Source organism: Antedon bifida, chromosome 7 (genome assembly GCF_963402885.1).
Source record: "Antedon bifida chromosome 7, ecAntBifi1.1, whole genome shotgun sequence".
Taxonomy (NCBI): Eukaryota; Metazoa; Echinodermata; class Crinoidea; order Comatulida; family Antedonidae; genus Antedon; species Antedon bifida.
The window spans coordinates 23045865-23067093 of NC_136232.1; the positions used below are offsets into that span (position 1 = coordinate 23045865).

General features: G+C 32.7%; 1 protein-coding gene across 4 annotated transcripts in view; it reads right to left on the minus strand.

Moving 5' to 3' along the window:
- Positions 1-182: 182 nt before the first annotated feature.
- LOC144848731 (androglobin-like) overlaps positions 183-21229 on the minus strand; it is a 47777-nt gene continuing 26730 nt past the window's right edge. The window contains exons 11-43 of one of the 4 annotated variants that reach the window (XM_078705596.1): positions 19671-19780; positions 19213-19390; positions 18836-18926; positions 18122-18329; positions 17345-17431; positions 17011-17083; positions 16641-16824; positions 16311-16374; positions 15709-15738; positions 14522-14590; positions 13572-13697; positions 13064-13111; positions 12636-12666; positions 12104-12425; positions 11870-11984; positions 11424-11588; positions 10810-10951; positions 10316-10357; positions 9415-9442; positions 9213-9307; positions 8676-8769; positions 7977-8111; positions 7497-7650; positions 6881-7068; positions 6556-6761; positions 6309-6388; positions 6136-6204; positions 5469-5580; positions 2390-2580; positions 2082-2265; positions 1520-1646; positions 1209-1398; positions 184-1125 (exon numbers count right to left, since the gene is read on the minus strand). In XM_078705596.1, coding sequence (XP_078561722.1) covers positions 916-1125; positions 1209-1398; positions 1520-1646; positions 2082-2265; positions 2390-2580; positions 5469-5580; positions 6136-6204; positions 6309-6388; positions 6556-6761; positions 6881-7068; positions 7497-7650; positions 7977-8111; positions 8676-8769; positions 9213-9307; positions 9415-9442; positions 10316-10357; positions 10810-10951; positions 11424-11588; positions 11870-11984; positions 12104-12425; positions 12636-12666; positions 13064-13111; positions 13572-13697; positions 14522-14590; positions 15709-15738; positions 16311-16374; positions 16641-16824; positions 17011-17083; positions 17345-17431; positions 18122-18329; positions 18836-18926; positions 19213-19390; positions 19671-19780 — 4148 coding nt within the window. In that variant the 3' untranslated portion in view covers positions 184-915. Of the gene's footprint in view, positions 1126-1208; positions 1399-1519; positions 1647-2081; positions 2266-2389; positions 2581-5468; positions 5581-6135; positions 6205-6308; positions 6389-6555; positions 6762-6880; positions 7069-7496; positions 7651-7976; positions 8112-8675; positions 8770-9212; positions 9308-9414; positions 9443-10315; positions 10358-10809; positions 10952-11423; positions 11589-11869; positions 11985-12103; positions 12426-12635; positions 12667-13063; positions 13112-13571; positions 13698-14521; positions 14591-15708; positions 15739-16310; positions 16375-16640; positions 16825-17010; positions 17084-17344; positions 17432-18121; positions 18330-18835; positions 18927-19212; positions 19391-19670; positions 19781-21229 lie in introns of all 4 variants that reach the window. The other 3 variants (XM_078705593.1, XM_078705594.1, XM_078705595.1) reach the window with 3 other exon arrangements.

Below are 21229 nucleotides of genomic sequence, written 5' to 3' on the forward strand. Positions count from 1 at the left end.
GTTATGCTGAAGATAGGTGGGAATAATTTTTCTTTATTATGTTGCTACAATGGTATAAATTGTATCAATCATAATATTTTTATGAAGTAATTTCATTAATATTGAATATAAAATAGTAATGTAAATATTTTTGCAATGAATAAAGATAATAACAAGAAACAGTTTCAATACAAACAATATTTATTTAGCTTTCTTTTCTCAAAATATCAACATTTTATATTTACAATAAAACGAAAAGTATAGCATTTTTTAAACTTCTTTAAATATTAGATAATAATTACACAACAATATTGATATTGAATAAATATGGACGGAATAAACTCATATTTGGTATAAATCTTACGACATTGTGTTTCACGTAGAAACATAACAAAACTAGGAATACACAAATCTGTACACAACTGTATTATTTATATTCTTAGTAAAACAATTATAAGTATGGACGGATATATTTAAGCATTTTTAAAATCTTAAAGGACACATTTTTTACAGTTATTCAATCAGATATATGTACACCTGAATTATATACAATAAATATGTTTTAAAATATGTATTTTAACAATTTATTTGGCTCAGTTTAGAGTGTATCAGTACACAATGTGTGTGATGGAGAGACTAAAGTATCATGTAGAGAGCCACCAACTCTAACCCTCTTAAAAAACACTTTTTTGTGTCCCAAAGGTGAGCCCTTAATAGGGGTTCGATTGTATAGTACAATATAAAACAAAAACTAAAGCTTTGTCTACACTATCAAATTTTATGTGACAAAAAATTTGATGTGCCAATATATGGACATGATGATGTCATATCACTACCATATTTGGGTATATCACTACCATATTTGGGTACATCACACTTTTTTGTTGTCAAATTGATAGTGTAGACAGAGATTAAAAAAGCACCAATACTATTATTTTATTTTTTCCTTCCACTCTTCTTTGGACTTTTTTTTCCTTTTGGACTTTTCTTGCCCTTTGGAGAGGGCGATCTTTTCTCTGCCTCGGCTTTCAGAGCAGCTTCTTCAGCGGCAATGGCCTCAAGACGTTTGCGTTCTGCATCGAGAAATTTCTGACGATAACCTTCTCTCGGTTCATTCAACTTCCGTCGTCTTTCATCCAGTTCCGTCTGGAAATATAACGGTAGAAATTAATCCATAAAACTTGAAAAAAAGAAAATAGTTTAATAAAGCGTAATTTAATTCCTCTTACTTGAAGCCGTATACATTCTAAAAGCTGTTTCTCTTTAGCGTTGTTTCTTTGTATACGGTCCTCTTCCCGGCTTTGACAAAGTGCCTCACGGAATGTTCGATATTTCTGAATCTGTGTCATCTTCTCCTCCTGTTGCCTAGCAACCTCCTCTTCATCTTTCAATCTTGGAGATCCAGTAAAATTTGGTGGTCTGATTAAACAGAGAAAGCAAATATTAAATATTACAAATCAGTCAAGCCACTAAAAAAAATTACTGTAGTTGGATGCAAAAACAAATCGGGAAAACAATGTATGTAAGTCTATACCAGTACCTTTGATAAGGAGTTAGGTCAATGGTCTTCAACACTTCTTTTGGGGGTGGAGGGGGTGGAGGTTCATTTGTCAGAATAGCTTCTGATGGCATCTGCTCCACCTCAGTGGATGCTATATCTGTTTCACCTGAAAAGAAAGGAAACATCTTGTTTCATTTAGTTTATCCAAATTCAGAATCTAATAATGGTACAAAATTAGCATTATGTATTACAGTACAATTTGGAAGTACTGTAACTATAGGCACTAATGACAAATAGACTTTGATTTGATTGATTTATCGCATATGGAACCCATAATTCTAATATTCACAAAAAAACCACATTGTGCATTTAAGGTCTTGCACACATTTTAAGGAAAATTTGCTAGTAGAGTTTCAAGCTTGCAACTAGGATTTTTACAAGGGTTTTTTTTTCCTTCAAGAGGGGCAGTAAACGCAATATTTAGGCCTATTTACTATCATTTCTGCTGCTATTTTGAAAAAAGCACTAAAGGAAAAAGGGGATTCCTTCAAACTCTTGAATCTTCCTTGGACTAGAGTTTTAAGAGATCTTTGCTACATACCATCTGCAGGAGCAGGTGGTGCTGCATCAACAGGTTCTTCTACTTTGATCATGTTCTCCTTGAGGAACTTCTCTCTGGCAGCTCTGGCCTTAGCAGCTCTTCCCGGTTCTGCTGCTTCCCATGCCTGCTTCATCGCTCGGATCTGATCCTGGCGTTCTGTGTCCTTCTTTATTTCAACCTCTTCCTGTGAGAAAAATAAATTCAAAAATTGATGTTGAATTTTGTTGTTAGTAGTGCTTAGTGAAGTTGGAAAATACAAAAGAAATGTAATGGTATAGTCATTATTTTGTTATTATAACAGCACTGACCGTTGGAGTCTGGTCAAGTACAATTCTTAATGTCCAGTTTGGTTTGGTAACATCAAACTGTTGAGAAGATGGTCTTGAGCTTCCTTTCTCCTTGTCTTTATCCTTCTCTTTTCCTTTATCTTTTCCCTTCTTCTTCTCTGCTCTAGAACTGCCTTTATCACCCTTTGGAGTGCTAGGCCTGTCTTTGACAGCTGAAAGTAAAACAAAACAATGTATTAAAGCCTACCTTCTGCCAACCAAACACACTCTGTGCACTTTACAGAACCTAGTGCATCTCTCAAAAGAGTAGAGGCTACCTCGATGTACTGGTCCATCCCATCCCCTATCAACGTGGACAAACGAATGAGTGCGGCACTAAAGCCAAATCCGTATCTATACATGCATAGACCGACGCTTACAATTCGCGCGAACAAATGCGCCTAGTAGAAAAATTGGCTTAAGAGACCCTTAGGGGAGATAGAAGCAATTGTAGGTGTTGTCCACACCTGTGTAAAGCCAGCATATATTTTATTGTATGGTTTTATTTATATTATTTGGTGAGGTGAAATTTAATGTGTGTATTCTAAAAGTGCTTCAACTACTAACCACATGCAGTGTACTAACTATGTAATAGCCGCAACTAATTTTAATATTGTAAATGATTTTATAGTACATTGTGTTTGTTTTTATTTTATTCAAGTGTTGAAATAAAAAGCAAGACACTAAAACTACTGTGCATTACTAATTGTAATTTGTAGCCATCTATGTGATTAAAAAGAACAGACTGAAACAATAAGCATTAAAGTAAGTAAGAAAAATAAGACTATAAAAATACACAAGTGTGTTACAGCATACTATACGTGGTGTAATATTAGATGTTTATCAAACGTCTATACAGGTCTCCTCCAAATTAAAGAACCCCTCTAATTAAGGACCACCACTACCGGGGCACTGGAGATTCCCCTATCTTTTACTATGAGTTACTCCCTCTAATTAGAGACCAAAGACCACAGTTTTGGTGGACATAACTGAACATTTTCCTTTAAAATGTTCCCTCCAATTAGAAACCATGTTTTGGCCTTCTTTGCATTGGCCAAAGCTCCAGCCAACGTCGCTGAAAAGTTTCTACCACCAATGAATCTAAAAAAATTCAGTTGCTGCCAAATTTAAATTTTGAATGGACAAATGGGTTTAAAAACTAAATAAATAATTTTTAAAAATAAGCCACAGCCAACGTCGTTTAAAGAATTAATTTTCTCCCACCGATGAATATTTGCCTAAACAATTTTAGTTTGCTGCCAGATTAAAATTTGTAATGGACGATTGGTTACTAACCATTTTTAGAAGCTTGCTTGGCCAGTAAGTATAACAATATAATATTTAGGAAACTTATGCAACTGTATTCTTTTTCTTTAAATTTCTGCAAATTACGTTTTTGAAGAAAAAAACAAGGGTACATTTGGCAGCAAACAAACAAGTTATTTTAGGCATTGTTGTTATATAAATATGTAAGGTAATGAGCAATGAATGAAAAAGATGCTATTTCAAAAAAGCTGAACAAAATCTATTTTTAATGAAGTGTTTTATAAGCTGTCATTGGATGATGTTTGATTCTAAAATTTGCCTTTTCTTGTCGTTATAGAAGGTAGCGTTAATTCCTGTGCGTTGTTTATGTCTTCATCTGGTACATCATTTATAATTGGTCGATCAACTAAGCATGCAGAAATAAAAACAACAAATCACAGCAAACAAAATACAAGTGTCAAATAAAAATAAAATAAAATAATAAAGTATTTTAAATATAATATTTCCTCTGAAAAACAATGAAAGAGTTTTAGGATGAATAGAAAGGTTAATTTATAACTAAATGTTTAATTTTGTTCAACTCTCTTTGTTCAATTTCATTGTTTTCTAAAGCTCTTTATGTGACAAAAATATTGTTGAACAGAATTTGGAACAAAATGCTTTGCATATCTAATTACTATTTCATTAGAAAATATCTGTGGCTGATCAACAATGGTATTTCTGAAGCTCTGTCTACACTATCAAACTTTATGTGACAAAAAAATGTGATGTGGCCATATGGACATGATGATGTCATATCACTACCATATTTTGGCACATCACACTTTTTTGTCAAACTAGTGTGATAGTGTAGACAGAACTTTATAGATAAACAAACATCAAAAGAAAACAAGAAGTTAGCACTATTAGTATTATAACTTTTGTTAAATGCACACACAGAAAAAAAACCAGAATCTTTACAATAATTAAAACAGATACATTAAAAGATGGTTTTTCATGACATGACAAATATTTTGATTTACAGTACACAACTCAGTCAACAATTTTTCAGAGCAACATTGAAAAAGTAGTACTCAACTTTTAAGTTGTGAGTGTAAGAATTTGTTAAAGATGTATTGTCCCTTGAAACACAAAAAAATGAAGGTCAAAATATTCTAAATTTAAATTGGCCATATCAAAGTAATATTAAAGTTAATCACTTTAAGTTTACGTAATTAACAGGTAAATTAGTTTGATTACGTTTCGTCTGGAAAATCGTCGCAAGAGAAAGTAAACAAAGATTTCAAACCACGAGCACGCATTATGCATATGCTAATTCGGATTGTTTACAACTCGTCACGGTTGAGAAGGTATTTTCACACAGATTGTGAGGAAGTTATGAAATATGCATACAGAGTAGCCAAACAAGCGTGTTTCATTATGGGATATGTTTTGATCGAAAACTTTGACTGGAAGTCAAAGTTATTTTTTAAAACAAAAATACGTCTGTATTTCAGTTAAATGATTTTTTTTTCGACAAATTTTTGGTGATAGTTAATAACAATTATGATACTTCAAAATGACCCACCTTTTTTCGAAATCTTTTATTTTTTATTTTTTTGGAATTAGTCAAAGGGACAATACATCTTTAATTTTAGAAGAATTTTAGAATACAAAATAAATTAACACTAAATATTGTGTGAGCAAAACATAGACATTAAGAATAACAATTTAATAATAATAATATAAAAAAAAAAAAGTGATAAAAACAAGAACTTTTTAACTAAAAGTTGATTATCAAATATCAAACTATTACCTTTTAACTCCTGTTTCTCAAGTTCTTTAAGTACTTGTACAAACGCCCAACTACTCTCAGATAACGGCCAGCTCTTGTGCAAGACTTTGGCTTGGATTATGTATTTATGGGGCTGTTAAGAAAACAGGTTAAGAGATCAGATGTACTGCAGAAACTAAATTACTTCCAATAACTAAAGATTTTTGTTTGTTTCAATGTAGAAGTTTATGAGGGAGACTGCAATAGACAGTGTATGATTACCAGCTTGCACAATATTGCATTAATAGGTTAAGCTCTGTCTACACTATCAAACTGTATGTGACAAAAAAGTGTGATGTACCCATATATGGACATGATAATGTCAGATCGTGCGTTTAGTGTCTGCGTTCCATCTATATGGAACACTCTTCCGATTAACATTAGGAAATCAACATCTACAGACTTGTTTAAAAGGCATCTGAAATCATATTTATTTCAACAAATTTACGAGTGCTAGCGGTTCTGCCTTAGAACTTATCTCTCTGGGAAGAATTTGGTGCATTATAAATATGAATTGATTGATTGATTGATTGATATTTGGGTATATCACTACCATTATTTGGGTACACTTTTTTTGTCAAACTAGTTTGATAGTGTAGACAGAGCTTTAAAGAGTAAACAAATTGCTTTTACTGCAGCAGTTACCTACCCTTATTAACTCTGTTTCACTTCCATCTCCACCTTCATCAAGCTTGTTCACATTGTCAGAACTTGCTCTCTTAAAAGAAAAGAAACATTATACAATGTTAATAAAAACTAAAGTACTAACATATCTACCTATAGCAGTATGTACAGTATGCTACATTGTAAGTGTGCACTTACCGATCCTCTGCCACTGCCAGCAGATGGCTGCCTTCTCTTTGATGTCAGACTTGAACTGCTACCTACACCTCGTTTAAGAGCTAAGGAAAAGAAAAAGAACTGCTAATATTTTCAGAAGATGGACCATTGAAGGAGATTATAGAATAGAAAAAAACTGTTTTGCAGTAGAAAAAGAGCAAAACTACTAGATTACATGAAGGATTAAAAGAACAAAAATTATGCTAATGCTTAATTTAAATAGTCTTACATGATCGACTTCCGGATCGACGTTCATCCTCGCCAGGTTCTCGGTCTCTAAAGAACGTAAATGCAGGAATGACGGCATGACCTTTACCAGTGGTTACTGCGACCTCTTCCTCATTGTCCAGCACTCGTAGACTGATGTAGACATCTGGTTTGGACGTGTTCATCTGTATACTGGCAATGTGATCTTCTGAAGGCTTCACCGAGTATCTGTACAAGAAAAAATAAACAATTTCAATTTAAAATTTGATCAAAATGCAAAAATCATATCAATTTGTGCTTAAACTGGGTAAAACTCAGTTAAATTTCTATTGTCTGTAACTTCATACCTTAAAATAATATTCTCTTTGTTTGGTACATAGTAATCCTTGATTTCCTTCACACTAAACATGCTGTTAAGGTTTTCTCTCATTGGTTGAGGGAGTGGATTAAGCGAGCCAATCAGACGCATCCTCCATCGACCATTTGCCAGTGGCATATCAGTAGTTCGCGCTTCAGCAACAAAAGTGTAGCCACGCTAAGAAAGACAATTCAATAATTGATTAATTAGTCATTAGCATAAGATTCACCCAATAATCATTGGATAGGCTATAATTGTGTCAGTATTTTTCCATAGTTAATTTGAGGATGAATATAAACAATTTCATACAAAACTCAGTTTATTTATTACATATACATGTACATGGCAACCACTGTTCTACAGTTGCAAACTTTTCTTATCAATTGCTCTCCTTTACGCCCATTGTTTTTAACATTTTTTTTTCTTTTCCCCCTTCTACTTGGGAAGATGTTGTGTTGCAAGACTGTTTAAAGTTGTTATTTTATTTGATTTAATATGTGTCTATTTTAATTGTTATTTTATATATTTGTTCACTCATAAGCCAGAATTGGCTTGTCTTGTAAACAAGAGTGTGATTAAATAAACGCAAACATATTATTTATTACCTTGTTTTTCTTGTAGTCATAAGGTGCGACCCTTTGGAAGACTCTAGGTATCTCTTCACCCGTGTCGTTGTTGATCACTCTGAGCATGCAGGTTGGAATGGATGCGTACAGCTTAGGAACTAGAAGAAGATGCTCTTGCACAAAGAACACATCCCTACCAATAGAAATTGTTTTTAAATATATAATATCAAGTCTTGTAAAATTGTACTTACAAAAGTCTATTAGATGATAAAAAATGATTGGATGTTTCCAAAATGTAGATTAAAATACCAAACTGATACTTAATAATGGAGGTTTTAATTTGTGATGACGAGAGAAGCAAATGGTAGCTGTTAAGCTAGAAATTTTAAAGATTTTAAACGAACATACAATGGTATAACAACATTAAATTCAAACAATCACTATATACAATGTAAACAAACTTACTTATTTGTTATATTTATTTTTAAAAAGATTTTTTATATAAATTAGTAGATTTACCTGAAGACAACAAACCAGGTATTAGGTTGCTGGTCAGCATAGACACCCTGATAGTCCATGTAACTGACTTTGTTCCATTCATCCTGATAGAAAGGAAAGTGAGGCTTCAAGTCAGGATCTATCTTAAACATTCTCCTGCAAGAGAAAAGAAAGAAAAACATGGCTAAACATCAGTTAAAATAAGAAGAAAAACATGGTTAAAATAACATCATGAATTGAATATTATATTGTTGTTTTTGCAAACGACAATGTCATAGATATTTATCACGGACGCCTTTTCCTCAACATCATACTGTTTGTTGATGGTCTTGTTTTATCCCACTTTGCAACATGGATCTCCAGTTAGAGCGATTGTTTGTCAACTGAGGCCAGTGTGAAGTTGGTATTCCAAAATCATCAACACTGGCCTCAGTTGGCAAACAATCGCTTTCATTTGTGTGGTAAACAATAAACCAACAAACACATTCATTCTTTTTAACAATTCAAAATTTCTAATAACTACTATAACTATCAATATTGAGAGACAAATGTTTAATGTTCTTTTAACAAAATTTCCAATTAAAAATAGGTAGGTATGTTTTCTTTTTTTCTTCACTTCTTGTTTTAGCATCCCTAATGGTGGTTGACATCTCTTGCTAATCACTTATTGGTGGTAATAGACGGTTTCTTGTACTCTAAGAAAGTTATAAGTGTAAATACCTAAACAGCTGCAGGGCATTTTGTTCCAAATTCTGTTCAACAATAGCCCATGATTTTAGAAGGTTCTCCTTAACTTGAACATTCAGTTCTGTGCCTATAGTAAAAAGGTAATTAACAATATAACAATTAATAATCATACAAGCGATAATTTGAGAATGAAATGGCACAATGAATCAGACTGGTACAGTATGTGAAAAGGCATGTATTCGAGACATTGGAAAAATGCTTTACTGTTATTGCTTTGCCTTTTGTATGGGATGTGAAGCCATTGGACCTATGGGCACATAAATCGGTCTAGGGCTACACATAAAGAACTTGGCACACTACACAAAAAGAGGATTGTTTCCAGTCTGATCATCTTGATAACAGTTGCACTGCTGTGTGACTACATCGATTATAGTAGGGCCTAATCCGAGTTTCCTATTAAATTGAAAAATGCTGTACTGCTTATGCTAGCATAGGTTTAAAGAGGGAATAATAACTAAGGACCATCATATATACTTTTATACAATAACTGAAATGCTATAAATAACCTACCTGTTTTCCGTGCCTCTGCAACTTTTCTGACATAGAATCCCTTCCAGAACCTAGCCACCTGTGTAATGGCCGATGCCTCCTCATCAGTTGGTTGTCTAAAATGAACAAAACATTTTTTGTTTTATTGGTCAAGATTTTTAAATTTCTAATTAATAATATATAGTGTGAAATTGTAAATATCAAATGCTCTCAATGTACTAACCTTCCTTGCCAATTTTCTGGAACTTCTCCTGAAAACGAAAACAAAAAATTATTTATAAGACAAAAGAGTATTTAAAATGTATTCTCAGTTACCAATACAATTTAATTTCAAGAATGAAACTGTATTGATGATACTGTATAATTGACATGCTGATTGTTCATGCTATCCTATTATTTAACCATGCACTAATATAGAAAGGATATATGTGACATTGGCTGGTAATGATCACCTTTTCACAAATGACTATGCAGCACTTGCATCAAAAGGTCATTCCATGCACACTCGGAAACATATGAGCACACCCAGAATGACTGTTAGACTCAATAGCTAGATGGTGGTATGGCTTGTTATGGAAATGACTGTGATAAAAGATCTCATAACATTGAAAATCTTAAAACACCAATGACACTGATAGTATTATGTTGTTCTTTTGTATTAATCAAATTTGGCATAAAAATCTTCACATCAAACCTCACATAGTGTAATGTAGATGAAAAGAAGATAAAGATGAAATTAACAAGCATATTATATACAGAATTTTCACACTCTGCTATTAAAATCACATTATGTGTGACTGATGATAAAGTTCTAATCTAATTTCTGAAATTGGTTTGTTATTCAATAGCTACTCTAAAGTTTTTTATTGTCAAACATGAAAGACTAAAATATATATTTCATACTCTTATAATCGCATGTACAACAGAAATATACAAATGTTCACAACACTGCTGGAAAAATTTTAAATGTTAGAAAAACTACAAAAATGAAAACAATCGGTTTTGGCACACATGATAAAGCAGAGGTGGAAAAATTAAAGACGTTTATTTTTGTAATGAAAGACTAGAATGCATAGGTAAAGCAACACGATGCGAAAGGGTCACTGCAGCACTACTACACTTACGTTTGCGAACTGCTTTGCCGGACTTTCTAGAAGCCCCGGTTGCTGTAAGAAATATACACTGAATAATACAGAGGTTTGTGATATGCGTGTACGAGTGCAAATAGATTTAAACCATAGACATTTCTCATGCTGATACTGTAACCACAATTAATTTAGTCATGAACTGTGCGAACTAAGGTGCAAGTGTTTAATCAATTAAATTTGCAACACATTTATATATAAATTTATCTAAATAAGCTTAATAAATACACAAAATATACAATTAATAATCTATAATAAGCAAAAAATACTTAAGACATAAACAAATTATTAATAATAACGTACAGTAATAAGTATGCAGTATTTAAGTTATAACAAAAATAAGACTTGTACACAAAAAAACTTACAATATTAAATTAGTGTAAAATTCTACCTATTTAAATAAATCTAAATAAACAACAAATTATGCATTTCTTAAAATAGATTCATGAATAAATTATGTAAATTAAACCCACCTGGTCTACTTCCTGTGTTTGCACCTGCAATGTTCTGAGTGATAACATCAAAGTTAAATGCTTTCCAAGCAAACACCATATCGGCTGTGAAACCATCTTGAAGAGCGTTTCTTAGCATGAAGTAGAAGGCGTCTTTGAACACCTAAAGAACAAAGAATAAATAGTTCATCTTAGAGACAATATAATGCACTCTCTAGAGGGCAACAACAAAGTCTGAAGATTTAGAAGATTTGTTTGTTTGTTATTTGGTTAACAACACACCAACAGTAATTCTTGCAAAATAAGGCTTGCATGTCTAGGGTGGCAGTGGCCTAGGCCTTGAGGTAGAAATTATGCATGGAATAATGTGACATCATACAAAACAGAAATACAACATTTAAATTATAAATTAAGATGATAATAAAAGATGGCTGCTATTTCTGTTTAGTAACAGTATATAAAAAGAAGCAAACAAAATGAAAAAATATTCTGATTAAAATTCAGTACAGTTTTTTTAAAGATATACTGTACTTTTGAGAATGGTAATATTAATGAATTTCATTCATTCTTAAATCTGTATAAAATGATTGTTTAAGAATTAAAAGACCTAGAAACAAAAATAAAAATTTAAATACCTCATGGTTATGAATAGATGCTGTAACATCACCTTTCTGGGGGTTGTGTTTATCTGATAGAACAGCCATTGCATCTTTGAACCCTGTTTCATTATCAAACTGTTGAATAGCATTCCCTACACACTTTGTCACTTGCAGAGCGTGGTCAACAAATCGGCAACTCTCCTATAATTCATTTTAAAATATTACTAACATAGAAGAATATATTTATTTCTATGTCTATATTTGGACTACTTAATGGTCACAAAATAATAATTTTTAACAATGATTCTATTTATCAGAAAATACCAGCCTAAACTGTAAAACTGAACAACTCCACAAGTTGGAATATTGCCCAACAAAAACCTCTGAACACCTGGTCTGCAGACCGGAAGATGAGAACATCTGGTTATTCTAGAATATGTGCCAGAGTTGATGTATTGGACTTCTGATAACTCTTCACTTACCTTTGTCAAGTTTGACATTACAGTTTCCTCATCACCGAACACAAAAGGTGTTGTGGAGCAGAGGTGAACGTGATAGCCGAGAGGGGCACTCATCATAAAACGAAGAACATGACGTCTGCATTAAACCAAAAAAGGAAAATATCCATTGAAAAACTTGTAAAAATAGTTGAAAACATTATTTAAGAAATTTAAGAAAGTCGAAAGACATTTTCGTTTCATCTTTTTAGTACTTACCCTGGTGGTAGCGTCAGACAAGCTGCTTTGGTAGATGTAGTGCGAATTCTTAGTGTAGGCTGGCCAACGACAAGGCTCTTCCAAGAGTACGGCTCCGCAACGAGCAGTCCAGGTGTCGCTGATACAAAGGTTTCTTTGTTATTCCCACCATCAACTACACTACTAGCGCCACCAACGGTAGATTCAGTTTCTTTCGGCTTTTCCCGGTCCCTCTCTTTCGTGGTGCTGTGAGATGTTTTTGGAGGGTCAAGAGGGGGCTCAAGCCAGCGAGAGAATGATGAATAACTAACAATGATCTCAGTTGATACAAGATTATCCACAACTATTAACAAAAGGTCAAGGTTCAATCAATTTAAATATTAAAATAATAAAATAAAAATTATTAAAGGTACTGATTATGATAAAAATAAATTGTAAATTAAAGAGGTTGTTTAAGAAGTTAACACAGTTTTAATCAATTTAATTCACTGATTTGAAAGATCAAATTAAATTATTGTTAAAAAGATTTATATTATTAATAATTAAAGGATACATAGATAGTGCTGGGACCTGTCCTCTGCAGTCTGTTGGATTAAAAATGATAATAATTCAAAAGCATAAAATAAAAGTAAATATAAAAATATGAAAGACCACTACTAAATTACAAAAAAATACACAAATAATTACCAACAAATACTCTAGCTAATGCAAAGAAAATTTCTACTAAATCCAGTTAAAAATATTTCATTATTTTTGTATTAAAAATATATAGTAATAAGTAAAACAGTGATTTTAACAATGCCACATATTACACAATACAATAAAAATTGAAAAAAAAACATTAATATAGCAAATATATAAAATGATGTAGTATATCTAGATATATCAAAAGTGTAAAAAGCTGTATCTCTATTCCACGTAAACAAAATGTGCATTATTATAGCAATAAAAACAAATTATGAACAACAAATTACAAGTTACCATTATATCGTCAATGGGATTTCCTATTAAAAATCCACCAATGGTTGACTAATGAATTAATATAATAAATATAGTTTAGTGTTGGAGTTTTTATCGCTTTTCAGGGGACACCGCTTTTCACGAGACACCGCTTTTCACGAGACACAGCTTTTCAAGGGACACCATTTTTCAAGGGACACCGTTTTTCAAGGGACACCGCTTTTCAATGGACATCGCTTTTCAATGGACACCGCTTTTCAATGGACACCACTATTCAGGGGACACCACTATTAAGGAAAACTTTTCTGTGAAAGGAGGGGAAATGTGTTTTAACACCATGGCTAACCTATTGAAGGACATCTCTATAAAAGGAACTTTCCTGCGAAACAAACAAGGAACATTAAATGTTCTAAATCTACGGCCAATTCCTTTTCAGATGACACTCCTATTAAAGATACACTCCCAAAGATGTCCCATTTTAGATCATTCGCTTAAAAGTTCCTCTATTACCTCTGCAAATATCACTTACATGATGATGTCCCTGTGGGCCTGGACTGAATGGAATCCTGGCTGGTGTCTGGGCTGTCATGGATGCACTTGGGTTTGGTCCGCCTCCTGGTGCAGCTGAACGCTTGGAAGTACTGCCTTGTACACTCTGTGAAGTAATTCATTTTGCATGATAATTGATGAATACTACATATTTGAACACTCTCAAAAATAAATAATAACTTTCTTTATATAATAAACTCCAAATAAACGCCATGCAACAGTTACAAACCCTTCTGAAACCCATTGTAAAAATACAGATATCAAAATATGGAATTAAACTATAATGCAATCATAATTGCTAACAAACTTTATTGATTGCAAAACATTACATCCCATAATATAAAATAACTACAGTACGTAAGCATCTGACTATTATTAACAATTTTAAAGCTCTGTCTACACTATCAAACTTTATGACAAAATAATGTGATGTGCCCATATGCATATCACTACCATATTTGGGCATATCACTACCATATTTGGGCATATCACTACCATATTTGGGCATATCACCACCATATTTGGGCATATCACTACCATATTTGGGCATATCACTACCATATTTGGTCTGAGAACTTCAAATTGTGTGGTAAACTAAGTGGAGAATACAATCACAATATCTTGTGTTTGTTTTTCAATTTGTTTTTGTTTAATAAAAAATAATAATAATACCAGGGAGTTGTAATTAGAGACAATGCCCTGATAATACAATGCAGCAAATAGATAGAATTGGATGATATTGATAAAACAAAAGCAAAGACAAGGTAAGGTAATATATAATAGCATAAATTTGCGAATATGTGAAAAAGCAAGGAAAAGGATTAAAATTTCTTTTATTGCACTAAAAGAAATTCTTGTGGTTTTTTTTTGTCATGCAAAAGGGTTGGGTTGGACTTAGAAGCAAGCATGCCTAAAAAAGAGTGGACCTACACTCTCGCTTCTCTTGAGGGCAGCAGACAATGGGACAGTCAACTGCGAACTCGCTGGTGAATCAAAACACTGATGAAAAAAGAATTTACAAAGGAATGTAATAGGAATAATGATAGATTTGAATATGATAAGATAATGATGAAATCAGATTTGAAATGTACTAATGATAATAATAATGATAATGATAATTAATGTTGATGATTACAATGACGATTGTTAATGAATATGGACTAGATTATAAATTGATTAGATTTGATGATAAAGAGATTGATAATGATGTCATTGATAAATTAAAAGTACTGATATAGAAAATACTCTGACAATGACATATAGCACAAATTCACTGCAACATTTCATACCAAGAATAGTTGAAAGTAAGTGCTAACAATAACATTGCAATAACATATCTTTACAGTTGTGCTAATTGAAACATCGGTAAACAATTATTGGGCCTACAGTTAACTCTCTCTCTCTCCCCGAAACATACCAATTAAGAGAAAAGCTAGGTCTCAAATATGTAATACTATGTAAAATATATTTTGAAAAAAACTTTCTTAAAAATTAGACAATTTGGCACTCCGGGTCCAAAGGTGTTTTAGGAAAATACAATAGAAAATCCAGAAACATACAATTAAAACTTAAATTGTGCTTATTTATTTAAATGATGTATATAAGAAAACAGGGATTTATAAAAACATAATCCTGAGGATAAAACTAAAAAAATGTAGATATACAAGTACTTTAGATAAGATAATAACTGTCATAAACTGTTGATAACTTCCTGTATCTACATACATAGGTCAAAGGTTAAACTATATACATTCTTATTAACATTTTTTTTTATATTCAGAATAATACGTAGCCCATATATACACTGCTTTGTACAATGCTATTGGGTATTCCCCTGCACACGAACACTACAGGTGCAACTATACATCGACCCCAAGAAACTAATTGTGTTTTTCAAAAAAAAAAAATTAAAAAAAAAAACAAACATAAGCATTGAGCTATTGCACATACAGTATTTGCACCTCAAATTCAATTTCAAGTATTTCTCGAGCTTCACGTATCTCTTTATAGAAAAAGCACTCAACCATAACATGCACAAGTTATATTTCGATACTTTAATTAGCGTAATAAGCAGTATTAATTCACTCTCAGCAAAGCAATACACCACAATAACAAACCTGTTTCACCCACGGCATAGTCTCGGACTTCTTGAATGTTGACAGAGACAAAAATTTAAGTTAAGTTTAATAACAAATTTTCATTACATTTGGCCGGTTCAGGCTTAGTTATCTACCCGGGAAAGTTGGTAGCCTACCCACGAAAGCGAGTGATGATTGGTTCATGAAACCAGCTTACCTTGGTAAATAAATAAGACTGAACTCTCCTAAAACTCTACACACTCAGATTTTGAAAGAGTAGGAAAACTTTGGAATACTTAGAAAAGATGGGAATAAAGAAAAAATGTCAGATGTGTTAGTTTACCAAAAAAATTCCCAATAATAATTTCTCAAGCGCAAGATGTAGTTGGCAATAACCAATAAAAATCTTTATGGCTTTCGTTTACGCTACCTCTGCCTTAAATAATGGGCCATACACATTGCCTTAAACCATTGGGTCAGTCGCTAGTCAAAAAAAGCACTTCAATAGAAATTGAGGGAGTTTTAAATCAATCAAATTTAATCAGACAATTCGAGAGAATAAATAATAATTTTTTAATTTTAATAAAAATCAAAGAAAATATGAATTGTTTTCAGAATAAAATAATTTGTAATGAACTTACCCTCAAGTCAGAAAACTTCTGGTTGGATGGGTAAGTGTTTGGCTTATGAAATATGTACAACGTCCTGTAAAATATAATATTTATGAATTATAATATAATATTTAATATGGCAGTAAAATAGAAATAGGTATGTCTTTCAGACTGGACAACCTATGACCTACTTATGTCATTTTAATTCATAGTACACAAATGCTGCTTTACTCCATAAAATATTTTTATTATTTTTTAATAAAAAGAAAATATTATAGGAAAAAAGATCACACTAAGGGGGAAAATAAATAAAAATAAACAATGTATGACAAAAAAAAAAACCCTGACAAAAGAAATTACTTAAAACATTTGCAGAAATCTTCAAAGTCCATCCAAATATCTTTTGGTTGAGTTTCATCTGTGACAAGAAGTTGTTCCTCCTGTTTGGCAGGATCACCACTGGCTGCTGCTTCTTCTTGAGTTGACACTTTGTCTCCAATTATGCTGGCGACATCATTGGCAATGGATTGAGCTTCCACTTCATCTGATAAAATAAATATTGCAGAATACTGAATTCAATCACATATATACCAGATATGGCAAGATATCAATGCATTTTTTTAGCCTATTCCTCATTTTGATTCATTGTACTTTTCCGTTTCATAGTCTGTGTCAAAGGTCAATGTTTTCCTATAAGGTGATATAAATAATATAAATAAGTTTTCCTCACCTTTGGTGACCTTTTCGCCACCTGATGGTGTTTTCAACTTCTGAGCAGACTTCCTCCTAACTGGACTTTCTTTCTGCAAACAAGATTTACATTATTTACAAATAAAATATAAAAAACTTCAGACATCAGAGAATAGCAGGATTAGGAGACTATGGAAAAGAAAAATGATTCTGTGGATAGCATAAAGTCAATTACATCTAATATAGAACTCTTCCTTTTGGACATCACTATTCGAGGAGACATCCATATTGAGTGGAAACTTTGTTGTGTATCAAAGATATCCCCTTATAAGGATCTACTGTATATCTTTTTAACCTTAATCTATCACACATACCTCTTCTTTCTTAGCACTTTTATCTCTCTTTAAACCAGACTTCTTGCGCTCTTTTGGGGATGGTGACCTCGGTTGAGGTGAGGAAGTCTGCAAAACAAAAAAAAATACTTAGGAATTACATTGCATAAAACCTTTTACAGTGCTAGCGAAAATGAGAAGATTTTAGCAAGCATGTTAGCCAGGGTAGATTTTTGTTGAATTGCCTTTTTCAGACAAAAGACCAGCAGCGGAAGTATGGTTAAATAGTTCTGTTCTACTCTGTGTCCAGTATTGAAGGGCTGACAACGTTAAATAAAGCAGTCAATCTTTCAACTTATGAACATTTGTTATTTTTTATTTTACTTTACTACTAGGTGTGGAACGAGTTTCTGTGTCTCTGATAAATCAGAATACTTATTGTCCCCTAAAAAAATAATTCACTAAACATTTTTTGTTGAATGTGCCATTTTAATGTAACATAATAGTTATCCACTTTGACCAAAAATTGTATAAAAAAAAATGTATTTACCGAAAAAAAACTGTAATTTAATGCCAAAAATGGTCAATTTGGCTGCCAGCCAATTGGTTTTTGGTTGACTTTAACCATTTATTTTGTCATTTTATAAGTGAAAACATTATTTTTGTGTGTGTTTCTTCTACGAAAGTGATTAACTTTATTAAAACTACAAAATAACATATTCAAAGTCTGATTTAAATTATCTTCATTTTTCATGTTTTTTGGGGGACAATACATCTTTAAGGGTGACTAGACAGCTATGGAAACCTTAAAATTCTTACACAAATTTCAGGCACACTCTCAAACTGCTGCGTTGACTGTCTTGTAACTAACTCCTTCTTCTTTTCTTCTTTGTCCTTTTCTTCTTTTTCTTTCATCTTATCATTCTCGTCTTTCTCTGGTGCATTTTCATCATCTTCGTGTATACCTCCCATTGTCCCTGTACTTGAACGAGATGCTCCTCTTTCTAAAGAGGACTTTGGCCGCTTCCTGATACATTAAAATGTGTATATTATGATATTATATTAATATCAATGAGCAAGTCAAATGGCCGAGCGGTCAAGGCATGGGCGCCGTTTACCGTACCTAAAGAGCCAACATTATCGGCAAGGGTTCGAGGCCGACTCGCTCCTAGTTATGGTGGTAGAACAAGTCTTCTCGGATAAGGACTATAAACTGTAAGTAAAGTGTTCACAGTTGTAACCAGTGTTCACTTTAAAGAACCCATTTCATCATTTGAGACGATAAGACTGGTTCACAAAATATCCTCTTTATCAGGGGAGATTACCACTTATCTCATAGGACAGTGATTAATTTATTATATTTTAAAGACATAAAATAAAAAAATATTTAGCCAAGCACCTCATGATTGAGGAACTTAAAGGAACATTAAATTATTATTTATTCGTATTCTGCCCTGCATTAAAACGGGCACTTTTGCTTACATGACCTGGTTCAAAATGGGTCTAAGAACGATCAGAAGTGTCTACACTTACGTCTCTGTGGGTATTGGTATAGGGCTGATCTTGTAGTTAACATAAGGTGAAGTTATTTCAACAAATTGTTCTGGCTTCTTAATTTCAACTTCTGAAAAAAAGTAGTAGAATATGATTAAATGTTTGTGTTTTGTGCAGCATTCTTTGGCAAGATGATATGGCATGTTGAGAAAGAGCAGATAAGTGAGTCCTGTACATAGAATCAACATCAAGTTAGTTAAGTTTACCTCAATAGATATTCAGACAAATATACAACTATTTTTTTTTAGACTAAAGTATAATATACATAATAATACAAGTACCAAAGAGGAAATGTTGTCACAACAAATTTTATGATTGTAAGGTCGTGTGCTTAACAAATTGTGTCAAAAAAGTACCTTCTGGTTCATCTGAGGGTGTGGTCTTCTTCTTTCTAGGCCGTATGAGCTTCCAAGCTGGTATCTTTGGAGGTGGTGGAGGTGCAATAAGGGGACATGCTCTTGTTCGTTTCACTAGCAAAGGATGTGGGAAAACGTGCGACAGGCCAGACTGTCGAAGCCTTTCTGAAGCATCAGCCTGGAAGAGAGTGAATAAAGCTCTGTCTACACTATCAAACTTTATGTGGCAACAAAATGGGATGTGCCCATATATGGACATCATGATGTCATATCACTACAATATTTAGGCACATCACACTTTTTTTGTCAAACTAGTTTGATAGTGTAGACAGAGTTTACGAATTATATATATTGAAAATATTTCATACAGAAAATTATGTTTTTAGTCTTTGGGTTATCTATATAGTATTGTGGGTCAATTTTTAAATACAAAATATAAATGACATTTTATTACTAACCATTTCACCTAATGCGGACACACGAATTGGGACCTTAGGCGGATGGACGTAACTAACAAACACTGCAACCTGAGGAGTTTCTGGTATTGAGGGAGGTGCTTGCTCCTTATCTGCAATGAAACAAGTAAACAAAGTGTGAACAGGCAGTAATTCTTACCTCTATGAAAAAGATAGTAATGAAACAATAGCATATACAGATTATAATGGTGATATGATGACAATGATGATGATAATACAGATTATAATGTTGATAATGTTGATAATGATTTATCATAATACAGATTATATTAATGATGATTAATAATGATATGATGATAATTGATAATGATGATGGCAATATAGCAATACAGATTATAATAGTGATATGATGATAATGTTGATAATGATGATGATAATACAGATTATAATGGTGATGTGATGATAATTGATAATGATGATGACAATATAACAATACAGGATTATAATGTTGACATGATGATAATGTTGATGAAAGTAATAAGATAATTATTATACATTATAGACTATGACAATAAAGATGACAGTAAACAATTAAGATTATTGTGGTCATGTGATTATGATTATGCTGATGATGTACTGTATTACTGTATATTGAAATGTTGATTGATTGATTACAATGGAGACAATGATGATGTTGACAATGATAACAACAATGACAACAATAAAACCGCAAATCCACACAATGCTAAATTTACTTTCATGCAGCACAGCATAATTACATAGTATCAAAACAAGAGGGTTAGTGCACAGAAATAATAGATCTATACTCTTAAAATGTTATTCTAAGCACAAATAAACTGGTTCATAAGGAGTTGGAATGAAAACATAGGGCCCGTTTACGAACAGCAAGTATCCGGATAACTTGTCATCTTTTGGGGTCATTAATCATGCCATAATGACCCTTAATGGCTTTTTTGAGTACTACCACCTGGGTTATCCGGACCAACCTCAGCCCGGCAAATTTGGAGGGTTGGCTTGTCCTCAGGGGAGTTGAAGGCGACCTTGCTGGATTAAACAATGTATTTTATGAGATAATCATGCAAACCAGGCTGAAAATAAGGCCATGAGTAGCCGGATAACTAGAAGTCTGTAAACGGTAGGGAGAATTTTGATTTAGCCTTGTCAGGAAAGACCTCTGGCATATCTAGATACTTTAAATGTTCATAAACACAACCATAGAGGGAAACTTGGAAAGCTACGAGGGATTGATAACATGGCCTACTAGCACCAGTCACTGTTTAATTAATTTTACACAGTACAAGCTAAGGTTTAATTACAGTCAGTGACCAACATGGGACTTGAACTCAGATTTTACACAAAAAAGTGTCAAAACCGCATCCACTGTGCTATTCTGCTTGGTCCTAATCTACAGTATTAACTAAAACAATTTTCATATAATGGTCTTTAGAGTGTCATCTAATTAAACAAATTCTGGTTTAAATCTTTTAGATTCCAAAAATCTAAACCTCACTTCTGCTTAGTCCTAATCTAGTAGAAGTCAAAACAATTTTTATATAATGGTCTAAATGTAGAGTGCCAGC